Here is a 14,082-nt window from a genome sequence, read left to right as displayed (position 1 = left end):
ATTCTCTTTTTCCGTAGGTCTTCAGTATGCATAATGCATGCTAGCTTATAGAATGTAATCTAAGTTCTATTTACTACATGATCATAAACTAATGTCCTGCATGCATGTATGAGATTTTGTGGGACAATGTTATTTTAGGTTATTCATCACTTGAAAGGGGCAATATTGGTGCCAATAAACAATCTATGACAGCCTAATCAACGTAAGGACATGAGATAAATACTAAAAAAACAGGTTAAATATATTATAAAAGTCTTATGGTAATAGAGATTACTGTTTATTCAAAATTAATAATAGCATCGAAGGGATCTCGACGAATACCACACTTCACTTCGGTCTTTATATCGATCAATCATCCAATGAATATCCGAATCCCTCGGTCCAACAGACTTCTTATGCATATACATCCAAATTAAATTGGGTTAACTCATACTTCATCGGCATTCACCACAACGTCTTCCGATATTTTTTTCTCAAAAAATCTATATTTTCCTTCTTAAGTTCGAAAAAATAACCACTTAAGAAAAATCCGGTGGAAGATACAAATTTTCAATGTTAATTATACCTCTTCAAAGACAATAAAGAGCTTAAAATTCCTTATACGGTGTGTTGCATCAGAAAAATTTCGATACGTTTTAACTCTTTGCATTTGCTTCTTCCTTCTTCATAGTAAACTCTTCTTCATATTCTTGACAGGGATTGCAGAGTGAAAGCAAAGGTAGTGCATGATTCCTTCTCTGTGGCTTTCAAGCATAGTTAGTTCAGAAGAACTGATGCCCCTTTTGAACTTTGGCATCCCCCACCTCATATCCAACCTCTATTTTATTCTGCACAAATCCATGACAAAATGAGAGCTGAAAAAGCAGTCAATCAAATTAGTCTTGAATAGCTGCTTACACTTCCATCTCCTGTTGATGTGTTCTTCTATGAGTGCACAACTTCAATTTCATGCTTATGTTATCTTGACAATCTTGTCAATGATGTGCTGCGGGCCATCCGAAGTCTAATGACATGAATAAACTTTAAGCTCCCAGATCATAACATTATTCAGCACCCCTCATTGAACTTGGATCATAAATATTGAGGTTTGGTTAGCAAAGTTGGTAGCATCCTCTACTGGCTGGCTGAGTTGTTGAGTTCTGAAGAAATACTGGCAACTTGTCAGCAGCTACACATTTATCTTCTCTTGCACAAACATTTGATCTTTGTTCAGATAAGGATGATTGATGCTTGACAATGAGATCTACAAAAACTAGTTGTTTAAGAGAGTGATTCCCCCCTCTAACATAGTTTCAGATAATTTCATAGCAGGAGATGGACATGAGGGAACCATCAATCAAAGTGTTCCAACTAATGTTCTTAGCAGGATGTCCAAAAGTTTGATGACTACTTACCATAATGAACAAAACAGTGGTCAAATGATTCCTATGGTTACTTTCAAGCACAGTAGATCAGAATATCTGAACACCTTTTTGACTTGTGGCATCATCAAACCTCTATTTCTGAACAAATGCTTGGATGGTTTGAACAGTATTTTTTATCCTCTCCATGATTGGATTTGTATGAGAGAATATAAACAACTTGCAAGCAGCTTATGATTTATCTTGGACAATTTAGTGAATTATGTAGTGTATGTAGATTTGTGATTACTCTCTTCAAGAAGATGTTTCTGAGATGTATTGCATTGCACCAATTAGGCTTTGCAGGTTGCTTTAGCATCAAAACATGAGTTTAGCATGCAGATAAACATCTCTTACACAAATGGGAGTAAGATTGTTGGTAAAGGCAAAGAGCAAAGTGATGCCTTTCACTGTTGCACCACTCACTACAAAGATTAAGTGGATGTGAGATGGCTGTGTTAAAGATAAATCATATGCCATTATGCCATGAATAAGCTGCTTACTTTAGTGCTTCAATAAAACCTAAAAATGGTAGAAAAAAGTTCTTTATAAGACGATAAATATTAAACTAATACGATGATGATGATGTGGGATTGACAAGAAATAAACTTAATTATAGTAATCAATCATCTAATTCAAATCGTAGAATCATAAGATTGATGTTCGAACAGATCATGTCGTCTTTCGGGATTGACATTAATGTTTTATGGAAAATATATTAAATAGATTAAAGAGAATAAATATTTGTGGAAAACCTTAATACTGAGGCCAATAAACCTAATCGCATATATTAAGGGAGGATTAACTAAAGCAGTAGGTAAAGAAAGGGTCCATCACATCATAGACCTCGCGGCGCCAAGTGCAGTGTCCACGGACAGCGACGTCGATACGCCAACCCCTTGTCTTTACCTCCGCCAAAGAATCGATTCTTGACCTCCGACCGCGGGACCCACATCTGGACACCCAACGCGGCGTAAGGTCGACGCGTCGGCTAATTATACCATACGTTTTGCACGAGTAGAGAATTCTAGCCTTCCGTACCCGCGTTACCTACCCTGATGGACGAGGACTAGGTTTGTGAGTCCCGCATGGGCCCCACATCCCCTCCGAATTGCCATGCGAGTACCAGAGCGGGCCACACACCAACAGTTGTGGCGTGGTTAAAAAACAATTGTTTTTTTATGATATAAGAAAAATCTCCAGAAAAATAGAACAAAAATGAAGAAAAATAAAATATCCTGATTTCAATTTCATTAATGCATCAAAATAGCGGATTCCATCAAATAAGAAGAAGGATCCACTCAAATTAATTGCTTTATCTACCATCATTTTTGTTATTGTTACTGTTATCATTACTACTATCATTTTAACACCTCAGGCAATGGCATCTTTCTTATCAGAAACACACAATCCCTCAACAAGAAGAGCCATTAATGACCTCTCTCTCTCTCCCTCGCTCTCTCATTCTCCTCTATATATTAAGCAGTCCTATCACTTCTCCTCTCTTCCTTCATTAAACTCCCTTGTGCTTTCAGAGCAGCAGCAACTGAAGAAACACGGTGAAGTTGATGCACAAGGCAAGAGATCTCTGGACACTTTTTCTCCATTCAATTTGTGCCTCTAGTTTGGTGCTTGCATGCATGCATCGTTGTCGAGGAGGAAGAAAAGGTCGGAAGCAAGAGATTTAACGGGGAAGAGATAGAAACAGTGGTGGACGCATTAAGGGGTGCTCGCAGCAGGTAGAGGGAGAGATTAGGCTCTGATACAGAGTAGAGAGTGGTAGTGGAGGTTGGGGGTCGACGCCGCGTCGTTGACCTCCTCGTCAAAGCGTGGCAATTGGCACGCTGTCCTTTGGTGCTTCTATCGATAGATTCTTCTCGCTGCCTCCCCACCTCTATATAAAGCCGCGACCCAACAATCCTCTCTCCCTCACTGCCTTCCACACCTCCTCTGTTCCTTCTTCTCGATAGTAATTGCCTCGGTTTTGTAGCACGAACTGAGCCACTTTTTGCTTGTTTCTCCTTTAATTGTCTCTTTTTCTGGAGAAAAGATCGTTTTTTTACGACGGAGAGGTGACTTCTTTGTGCCGTAGCTTCCACCTCTCTCTCTCTCTCTCTCTCTCTCTGCTGCCATTAGAATAGTGAGGCAAAAAGGTCTCACCTTTGCTGTGTTTTCTCTGTTTTTGGACGCAAGATGGGTTACCAACCACCGGCTTTTACTCCCTTGGATGTCTCGGTTGAGCTCGGCCATGAGCATCAGCTCCAGGGGGCCACCAAGAGCTACGATGACGATGGGCGGCTCAAGAGGACCGGTAAAGATCGAAACTGGTTTTTTTAGTCAACTTCTTGCTTCTTCTTCGCTCTAGATTCTTGCTTTCGTCGTCTCAAGGAGGGAAGTTTTGGGCTTTTCCTTGGTTTCAGGGACCGTGTGGACGGCCACCGCCCACATCGTCACGGCGGTGATCGGGTCCGGCGTGCTGTCGTTGGCCTGGACCATAGCGCAGCTCGGCTGGGTCGCCGGCCCGGTGGTCATGTTCCTCTTCTCGTTCGTCACGTACTACACCTCCACTCTGCTCGCTGACTGCTACCGATCCGGCGACCCCATCACTGGGAAGCGCAACTACAACTACACGGATGCGGTCCACGCGTACCTCGGTGAGTTCGCGCAAACGACATGGCCAAGGTGACATCTTTCCGCCAGTTGTAGACCGAGTGCTTACCTCCCCTTCTTGCCTCGAACAACACAGGTGGGCTAAAGGTCAAGCTGTGTGGATTCATCCAGTACGCCAACCTCTTCGGCGTCGCCATTGGCTACACCATAGCCGCTTCCATTAGCATGATGTGAGTGGGTGCAAACAATATGAGCTTTCACTCGTTGTTCCGGGAGAAAGCTTCTTCTTTCTCATTCTAAACGAGTGGCTCTGTTTTTGCTGCGGGAAACAGGGCGATCAAGAGGTCCGATTGCTTCCACGAGAAAGGGCACAAGAACCCATGCCTCACCTCTAGCAATCCTTACATGATCATGTTCGGCGTCGCGGAGATTTTTTTGTCGCAAATCCCCGACTTCGATCAGATATGGTGGCTCTCCATCGTCGCCGCGGTCATGTCCTTCACCTACTCGTCCATCGGCCTCGCCCTCGGCATCGTCCAAGTCATCGGTGCGCCTCCATCACCGGACTCCTATGACCGACTCGGTTGAATCATCCTAATCCTTCTCTTTCTGTCATGCTTTCGTCTCACTCCATACAGGCAACAAAAGCTTCAAAGGCAGCCTTACCGGAATCAGCATCGGCGTCATCTCCCCTACACAGAAGATATGGCGCAGCCTGAAGGCCTTGGGCGACATTGCCTTCGCCTATTCCTTCTCGGTCGTGCTCATCGAAATCCAGGTGTGTTTCGGCTGTCTAGCGAGCTAAATCGATCGATCGATCGATCGACTTTGATCTTGCAACTGTTCCTTGGTTTCACTGGCATGCTGTCGTTCCTTCAGGACACCATCAGAGCCCCACCGCCGTCGGAGGCGAAGGTGATGAAGAAGGCGTCGCTACTGAGCATCGTCGTGACCACGCTCTTCTACATGCTGTGCGGGTGCATGGGCTACGCCGCGTTCGGCGACTCGGCGCCCGGCAACCTCCTCACCGGCTTCGGCTTCTACAACCCCTACTGGCTCCTCAACATCGCCAACGCCGCCATCGTCGTCCACCTGGTCGGCGCCTACCAGGTCTTCTGCCAGCCCCTCTTCGCCTTCATCGAGAAGTGGGCGGTCAAGACGTGGCCGGAGTCCACCTTCATCGCCAAGGAGATCGCGGTCCCCCTCACCCCGACCCGGCGCTACAACCTCAGCCTCTTCCGCCTGGTGTGGCGCTCCGCCTTCGTGGTGCTGACCACCGTCATCTCGATGCTGCTACCCTTCTTCAACGACGTGGTGGGCCTGCTCGGCGCGCTCGGCTTCTGGCCGCTGACCGTCTACTTCCCGGTGGAGATGTACATTGTGCGGCAGAGGATCCCCAGGTGGAGCACCAGGTGGGTGTGCCTGCAAATGCTAAGCTTAGCCTGCCTCGCGGTCAGCATCGCCGCAGCCATCGGGTCCGTCGCCGGAGTCGTCACCGACCTCAATCTCTACCGGCCATTTAAGACTAGTTACTAAGATGATAGGCCGCAGAAGCTGCCAAGTCTCTCTGCGCTTTGTCACTATTGTACTGCCGTCGTTTACTGTGGCCGTTCCTCGGAAGGGATACATAAACCGAATCCCACTCCCACGGGAGACGAGTCCTAAGAAAGAGTCAATCAGTGTATGGTCGTGTGCCTACCTACATATTGACTTCAGAGACAATACGTAGGCAATTAAAAGTCGTCTCAGTGGTTTTATAATACGATTAAAGTAAGCAATCCGAGTACATGTAATGTCTGAGAATCTTTATACAACATCATCATCATCTTCTTCTTCTTCTGAGTTCGGAACACCTGGACATCTTAGTATGACAACCCGTGTGTTGGTGGACCCATCTTTTGGGTAATATGATACGACCTAGACAAAAAGGACTGTTGGTGACTATACAACACCTGTGTTGCTCCAGTCTCCGTATAAAAATTCATCTCCGGGATCCTTATCTCCATTTTCGTCTCTTTGGAACAGCCTGTCGTTCCAAAGCAGTTCAAAAACACCTCAATAATGCCTATCACATGATTGGTTCAATCTGGTTCGTCCAGATAGCCCCGACCGACTCCCCCACTCGTCATCGTGTCAGGAATCAAACAATATCGATAAGTTCTAAGTCAAATTGGTCACTTCAAGTTTCCTGATTCTTTGCACCTGGAAGCGGATCGAATCGGACATCATCAACGACGACTACAAACGTAGGGAGCTTGTAGACCAACATGTGTATAACCTAAAGGAGAAAAAGGAGGTAGATATCGAGGAGGGTAGCCCCCGAAAAGGTGGGTCTAAAGGAGACGTCGATTCCCCACCGGAGGAATTCATGTGCGGGGTTTGAGAACAAGATTTGATATCCTCTTCGGCAGGAGATTTGATTGGGGGGGGTGGGGGAGGAGGAAGATGAGGGTGGCAGCTCCTCTCGGCCGCAGCTGTTGCTGTCGATGGCTTGCTTTAAGAAGAGGCGGGTCGATAAAGGGGAGGTGGTGAGAGGGGTTTGGGGCGGTCCACGCTCTGTGAGACACTTAATTTGGACTCATCCAAGCAAGTGGGTCCGGCCGAGGCGAGCCGGGCATTAGTCATATGATTTGTGATCCATAATGAACATAGTAAATCGAAGTTATTTGGTCGGCGTACGAATGGCGTAGCCGCTCGTATGCATCAGGAATCGTGGGGATATCTCTGCTTTCTGTGGCAGAGGCGAAGAATTCATTGGGAAGGTCACGGTGGAGATTGCCCCCACCAAGAAATTCTGGTATAGTAGCTCAAAAGAACATGAATTATCTATTTACTACCAGTCAGTCCAACAACAAAAAAATAAATACCTACTCAGATGCCTAGAATTAGAGTAAGCCTGGAATCTATCTTGACATGGCGTTCACTGATTCCACGATATCCATCCAAATATCCAGTTTGATGCCATTTAAGCCAATGAATGCAGGCAGCGTATTCTCTAGTAATTAAAAGCTAGACTGAGAGCGTACTTGGTTGGCTCACCTCATGGCGCCCTCGAAGGCTCATGACACTTGAGAGGAATTCCTTCGTAGGTGTAACCGTTCTCATCGGCATGCTTGTGGAATCGCGACGGCGATGTCGCAAGACCTATCAACAAAAAAACAAGCTTTCAGCTCTTCGATCAAGTATGGTGTGCACTGCAACACCAACACCCTCGACGGAGAAGCACAACGTACCACCGTCGGCCATGTCCTTCGTCTTGTGAAGCAGGAATGTCCCTGAAAGAATCGTCACGAAACCGCACATCTCCGTGACGATCTGCGTCGGGTTCTGCCCATCCCATTCCTGCTAGTACAGTTACAAGAACACCGATTCATCTATGACCAGAATCCATGCAGAACTATACAAAGAATGCTGGGAATTCATTAAGTTGAAAGAAAAGAAACGAAAAAAAGTAGCCAAGGCATCTCAAAAAAGAAATCTGTAACTGTTGGTGACAATGTGGTGCACATACGAATCTCCCAAGTTGTCCTGAGAGAACCAAGAAAACCAACATCCCAGGCAGTGTCTCTTCCTCGAGGAGGAAATAGAGACGGACGTATAACATTCACTACCTCCGGAAGCTTAGTAGCAGTATTCAAATCTAGAAAACATCATTTAATTATCATAATTAGACTCAAATTCTATGCTATGGGTTATTCCATCTGCTAGTGCGTACTTAAGAAGAAATGATATGAAGATCCAAAGGCAAAAGAAGAGCATCTCAAATAAATCAACAACAAGAAACAAAGGATAACCATACAGATATACTTGTAAGTTGTTTTGATACGGACATGAAAAATCTAAAGCATGGTAAAATAAGCCAATGGGAGGAACAAATGAAGGAAAACTAAAACTGTGTAGCATACTTTTTTGCATTATGACGTCCAATATTATTATTCTTCTAATGAAAATAAATGAAGTTAACAGAACAAGTGCAAGCATTACCTTGAACATGATCGTGCTAGCCAAAATGGTCAACGATGTAAACATCACATAGTAAATTGGTGATACAACTGCCGTCTTAAACGTATCAAGTGCCTACAGTTAAAAGACAGACAGTTAAAAAGGGTTATTGGCCCGCGCTTATGGCACCCACAAATCCAATTTATTTCGAAACCCAGCTTACCAAGTCGGTGACTTACTCGAACTTAGATTAATTCCGTACGTGTCTGATTTAGATATGCAGCAGTTTGGAGGGGTAATAAAATCTTAAGCATCAGTATAGTTGTTTCCAAGGCATATATGCTAATGTAATCATAGTCCAACCATAGTTATAACAAATTAAATAGGCATTATCAAGAAATTGGCCATCTTTCCCTTTTTTTTTTTAATAAAACTAAGCTGATATAAAAACAAATACAGTTGCCAAAGACATTATTGTGAGACAGATTGCAGACAATGGATATCAGATCACTTTGTTTCAAAAGCATACATTATGAATATGCTAATGTAATCATTGTCCAACCATAGTTATAACAAATTCTTAATAGGCATTATCAAGAAATTGACCATCTTTCCCTTCTTTCTTTTTTTATAAAACTAAGCTGATATAAAAAAAAAAAAATACAGTTGCCAAAGACATTATTGTGAGACAGATTGCAGACAATGGATATCAGATCACTTTGTTTCAAAAAGCATACATTATGAATATGCTAATGTGATCATAGTCCAACCATAGTTATAACAAATTAATAGGCATTATCAAGAAATTGACCATCTTTCCCTTCTTTTTTTTTTTTATAAAACTAAGCTAATATAAAAACAAATACAGTTGCCAAAGACATTATTGTGAGATAGATCGCAGACAATGGATATCAGATCATTTTGTTTCAAAAAGCATACAATATAAAGAACATAAAGCCTAAAAACAATCTAAATCATAAGAAACATGATCTTATTAGACAAAGTAAAGGAACAAAAGTTATCTTTAAAAGAACCGTCTGTTTTATAGTGAAACACTATAGCAATAAATGCTTTGACATATTTAGTAATGAATATGACAGGACTCCTTATCAGCTGTAGCTGTAGGCCATTGATAGGTGAAGCAATAGGACCAAATAAAGAAAGAAAAATATAAAATGTAAATAGGAAAGAGAAGAGAAAGATGCAAAATAGAGCACAATGAGGACACTTGCACAAGCGGAGACTTCAAGCACTACATCATTTTCTCTAACTATAGCTAGATGTTACCTTCAAGCCAACAAAAGAATAGAAGACTGAGAGTTGTTGGCAACTTGTGTGCCTTTACAATTTGAACTAAGAACCTCAAGAACTTGGTCAAAATTAACAGTAGTCCCCCAGCTAAAATTAAGTTCATGAACCAACCGTCACTAGACCATTGAATCAGAATATCTGGAACATCCCAGTCATCTTTTCAATGTTTATTTCTTTCCAAACTTCTGTCTACTTTTCCACAGCATGGGCTTTCTTTGGCAGAAGTATGAAATTGATACATCAAGTACTTGTTAGTGTGTCCAATATGTTGGAATCATGCAGAAAATGGACTACATAGACATATATAACACATTATATTTAAGATATCGATAAAAGGGGAAATTCATAATGAAACTCATCAAATCTTGGTACCTTATTTAGATAGTTCATTTGTGTAACCACACAAATAAGTACCACAATGGTGAAAGCCCAAGTTTGTGGGTATATCAATTGATTCATTCCTGAAAATGTTAATTTTAGAGCAATCCCAAGAGCTTTGACACTCATGACCTGTCCAATTGGAGATTTAATAAAAGTGAACATCATAAAAGCTCAAGAAAAACATGAAACTAATTATGTAGGGACAAGTCATTACCGATAAAGAACCAACTAGGGAACAGACACCAACATAAAACATTATATTTGTCTGCCCATACCGAGGGATATAACAAAAAATGAGCACCAAAATAACTGCAACCACGATAGTCGCATAGCAGAGGAAGGCTGCAAAGAACATGCAAATGAGCCTCAGTAATACTTCAAACATTTATTAGACTTCAATTTGAAACCAAAGTGACGAGTATCATAAAGAACTGCCAGGTAAAAGCAAAAGCAACTCAAGGCAGATCGCTATCCCTCACAATAATATATACAAAGACCTGGTTCGGTAGCAAGATTCCACACTTCCTTCACGGATTCGATTTCCCTCTCCTGTGGAGCATGGAGAACAATTGTCGTTGATCCCACAACACAAAGAACACAGCCAACAATACCCAAAATATTCAGCCTTTCCCGTAGTATAATATGTGCTAATGCCGCACTGAAAAATAAAAATGGTCATTGCAATAAAATGTGAATATTTTTCATAAATAAATGACATGGAACTCACAGTAATACCTGATTATTATGCTAAGTGCACCAAGAGGAGTCACAAGAATGGCCGGAGCAAATGCGTAAGCAGCAAAATTGGCAGCTTCACCCACGATCACTAATCATCAGCTCAAAATGTTAGAATTCACTGGTGGTTGGATACCAATGCAATAAGTAGACAAGTAATTCATGCAGCAATAAATATGTCTGCGCAACATACTAGGATATGATCAACTAATGGCTAAGAAATACGAGTTGTCAAATCATAGAACAAACGTTGCAAAACACTTGTCAAAAACGCCGTTGACTTCCCATACTCTTCCACATGATCCACAAGGAGATATTTCATTCGCAAATGCATCTTAGTGATGCTCCCTAAAGTTTGTCTAGTACAAGCAGTATTCCATTTGTTGTAAATGAGCACATCTGGAGAAAGAATGTATACCACCAAAAGCATTTCTTTTGAACCTTTGCCATCTTAATAAGATAGTTAACAGAGTTCAAACATTAATTAAAATCTCAAGCAATAAATTGAAGTGCATCAGGATACAAATGATTGAATGTTAGTATATGACCAAAAGCAAGCTGCTCTTAGGGTCAATGAAATGTTAAACGATGATGGCCACGAAGGTCTGCACGGTCCATTTCAGCAAGCTTAGTGTGAGACCATTTACCAACCCTTGGTACATGCTTGGGCTCAGGTCCAGCACAAAGCAGCTAGGCGGTAATCAATAATGCACAGCACAAGATCTCTTGATGACAACGACACAAATAGCTCGTGGACTAATAAAGATAGTAGATACCATGCTAATGGAATGAAAAAGCAATCTTACTTGTGATCATGCCAATCCACCAAAGTGGCTCGTATAAGTAAGAATAACCTCCGACCCCTGTAATCAGATGAAACCAATTAAGATCTCGGATGAAATCAAGTACCCACATAATGTACGGTATTTAGACATCAAGCTGCATTGGTGACTAGCATTATTCTACTAGTAAACTATTGCGGGTGATGTTGTTTCATCGATCGGGATGATTTGGTCGGGTTTTCTGTTTTTTCCATCCAACTTCGATAAAGGAGGAATTTTTTCGTCAATGGTGACAAAAAATTTACCAAAAGAAGTACAAAAAGAGGGTCTCATCAGCAGATCAGCAAGAGTATCAAGAAAGTGATGCCAACACAGAGAAAGGGACAGAAACCTAATCAAGAAGCGAAGTTCTCCTCACCAGCCCTAATCCCGGAGGCCGCAGCCTTCTTTAGGCCCTTCTTCTTGATGATGAAGCTGGCGCCGATGAAGGCGCTCGAGGAGAGGGCAAGCACCAGGCCCTTGATATTGTCGGCGGACATGCCCCTGTAAGCCGACGCCACCCAGCTCCCTCGGGGAGCCAATTCTGGCTGTGCCATCCTTCCGGCTCTCCTCCGCCCCTCTCGCCGCCGCGGCAACCGCTCATCCGCCGCCGCTCCTCTCGTATCCAACCCTAAAACCTCGCGACCCGGCGGTTCCCAGCGCTCGGCGGCAGCGAAGCGCGCGAGATCGATGGAAGGTGACTGATTCTGCGTCGATCAAACGGCGAATCCGAAGAGCGATCGAAGGGAGAAGATGGAGTCGTAGGTTTTGGATGGTGGGGTTTCGAGGAGGAAGCGCGTCGTCGTCGTCGTCGTTATCGTTAGGAACGCGCGATGAAATCTCAACAGCCACAGACAGATACCGTTACTCCCCGGTGCCGTCACCTCACTTACCCCGTCCCCTTCCCCTTCCTCCCTGGCTATCTGCGCGAATCCCAAAGCATTACGTAAACATTTCTTTTGTTTTATATTTAAATATGAAATGAGTGAATATTTTTCCTTTTTATTTTCTGATTTTTTTTACACAAGAAAAATTCCATTACTCATGGATTGTATTTACATGATGTTTAATTTCTAAATATTTTTGAATAAAAATAAAATAATTTTTCATTTCAACCTTGATTTAATTTTGTAAATATTTTTTTGGTTTCAACCCAACTCAAAATTAAGCCAATACGTGAAGGAATTCCGAATACAGTTCATTTGGCAGAGGTGGTGACGACACTCGCGTACGTGCATGGGAGGTGTGCGATTGCCACGTGGATTATGTGATTCCTTACCAATTAATTCTCTTCTCCTTATATGATATTTTAATATTAAAATATATTTTAATATTTTTCATACACCGATATATATATATATATATATATATGGAGACTGATTTGATTTGTACATTACTAAACAAATAAAGTGAAGGGAGAACAGAGAGGTCGACCGTATGTCCTGTTCTTCGTCTTCCACAAACAACACAAGTTTCAATCTTGTTTCTCTTACCAATCAACTTCAAAATTCTTGTCATGGATGGAAATCTACCCCACAATTAAAACCATAATTTTCAGCCTCTCATAAACTAGATTTAAAAACATATGAGATCAAAGCACAAGTCGAAACCACTGTACATGTCATGCTGCATTCTCTTCTTCCAGTGATCAGCAAAACAAAATACTTGGCATCCCTAAATTTCCTTGGAGCTACTTTTATTTGTGAGGAAGAAAGCGTAGCAGCCGTTCATCTTCCTGCAACATCAAACCATTATGTTACAATCATGGAATCTTCTTCATTATGTAGTTGCAGATGAGAAAGAAGAAGTTTCACCTGCTACCGCTTCTACTTGTGCTGCTTCCGCTGCTACTTTTGGAGCTGCTACTGCTGCTGCTTTTGGAGCAGCTACTGCTGCTACTGCTGCTTCCTCTGCCACCCAACTCCTTCTCCCACCACTCTCCCTCCGTGACCTCAAGCCCGCCCTTCTCTGCTTCCGCCGAGACGGGCCTCGGTGAAACCTTTGAGCAAGTATTAGACCCCCCAAAGCTCTTCCTTCTCCCTCCTCTTATGGAAATCGGCACGAACATCTTAAGGAACACCCCGGTCTCGATGCTTTCCTTCCTCAACAGCCTTCTCTTCTCTTTACTTCGATCCTTCGATTCTGTCCTCCTCTTCTCTATCATCTCCTGCACCGTCTTCGCCACCCTCGGCGCCTCCACCATGTCCCTTAGCGAGAGCTCGTACGCGGGCTCCGGCATGTCCCTCACCAAGTCCAACATCTCCTGCCGGTACCTGGCGATCTCCTCAGCTCGTGACGTCGGAAACGCCTGCATACCGTGGTGGTGCTTGTGCGCCGGGGAATTGTCGGCAGACCGAGTCGCCGGGAGGCCCACGTTCTTCCACAACGGCGGCGAGGGAGTGCCGGAGTCATCGCCATCCTCCTTGGGCAGCCATCGGAAATCTTCGTCGCCGTCGCGCTGGCTGTAACCGGAGAGGTTCAAGGAAGCTCTCCGAGTCCATGGGCCGAGCTCGGCTTTGGTTCCTGCTGCAACCGTGGCACGCTCCATCGTCTGTCCGTCGCTTGCGCCGTGGGTTGGGTTCGCAAAACTGAACTGGTCTCCGGTGGAGAACTCTCGTCGTTGTCGGTGAGCTATCATGGCAAGAGACGGGGAGAGAGAGAGAGAGATGAGGATGAGGATGGTGTAAATGGTGAGGAGGAGGGAGGGCATGTGCTTGTGTCTTGAGCAAGACAAGGTCAGGTTTTAATGCAGGAGTCATTTGGGGTCCTTTTCCCGTCACCTTTCCTTTCTAAGCTTTGTGTGTGTGTGTGTGTGTGTGGTGGGAGAGGTGGATGCAAAGTCATGGGCTTCTAGATGTGCTATTGATGCGCTTGTCCTATTG

The 14,082-nt window shown here is 43.5% G+C and overlaps 3 protein-coding genes across 6 annotated transcripts; 1 reads left to right on the top strand and 2 right to left on the bottom strand.

Annotated features, from left to right (window-relative positions):
• Positions 1-550: 550 nt before the first annotated feature.
• On the bottom strand, positions 551-12,062 carry LOC135640425 (probable magnesium transporter NIPA4). Of its 3 annotated transcripts, XR_010497316.1 has the most exons (11): positions 11,580-12,062; positions 11,186-11,242; positions 10,380-10,470; positions 10,142-10,302; positions 9,859-9,986; positions 9,636-9,773; positions 7,995-8,087; positions 7,244-7,355; positions 7,050-7,154; positions 898-1,139; positions 551-827 (listed from the first exon to the last, which is right to left on the bottom strand). XR_010497316.1 is itself a non-coding variant. In XM_065154827.1 (9 exons), exons 1-9 carry the CDS (start codon positions 11,755-11,757, stop codon positions 7,051-7,053), a joined length of 1,062 nt encoding a protein of 353 aa, XP_065010899.1. In that variant the 5' UTR covers positions 11,758-12,062; the 3' UTR covers positions 6,818-7,050. The 3 variants fall into 3 exon arrangements, 2 of the variants coding, with proteins under 2 accessions (XP_065010899.1, XP_065010900.1); XM_065154827.1 differs by lacking the exons at positions 551-827; positions 898-1,139 and having other exon boundaries at positions 6,818-7,154; XM_065154828.1 differs by lacking the exons at positions 551-827; positions 898-1,139 and having other exon boundaries at positions 6,818-7,154; positions 7,244-7,352.
• LOC103987675 (amino acid permease 4) lies at positions 2,954-5,852 on the top strand. Of its 2 annotated transcripts, none has more exons than XM_065154826.1 (7): positions 2,954-2,977; positions 3,594-3,711; positions 3,821-4,054; positions 4,147-4,240; positions 4,343-4,557; positions 4,649-4,788; positions 4,890-5,852. In XM_065154826.1, the coding sequence occupies exons 1-7, from the start codon at positions 2,969-2,971 to the stop codon at positions 5,544-5,546; spliced, it is 1,467 nt and encodes a 488-aa protein (XP_065010898.1). In that variant the 5' UTR covers positions 2,954-2,968; the 3' UTR covers positions 5,547-5,852. The 2 variants fall into 2 exon arrangements, with proteins under 2 accessions (XP_065010898.1, XP_009404322.2); XM_009406047.3 differs by lacking the exon at positions 2,954-2,977 and adding an exon at positions 3,310-3,472.
• A 677-nt stretch (positions 12,063-12,739) lies between the features above and the next one.
• LOC135640426 (uncharacterized) lies at positions 12,740-14,082 on the bottom strand. Its single transcript, XM_065154829.1, has 2 exons — positions 13,015-14,082; positions 12,740-12,935 (listed from the first exon to the last, which is right to left on the bottom strand). The coding sequence occupies exons 1-2, from the start codon at positions 13,908-13,910 to the stop codon at positions 12,875-12,877; spliced, it is 957 nt and encodes a 318-aa protein (XP_065010901.1). The 5' UTR covers positions 13,911-14,082; the 3' UTR covers positions 12,740-12,874.

Source organism: Musa acuminata, chromosome BXJ3-6, assembly GCF_036884655.1.
Source record: "Musa acuminata AAA Group cultivar baxijiao chromosome BXJ3-6, Cavendish_Baxijiao_AAA, whole genome shotgun sequence".
Classification (NCBI taxonomy): domain Eukaryota; kingdom Viridiplantae; phylum Streptophyta; class Magnoliopsida; order Zingiberales; family Musaceae; genus Musa; species Musa acuminata.
The sequence above is the reverse complement of the archived record's forward strand: the minus strand, read 5'-3'. Positions and strand labels throughout refer to the sequence as shown.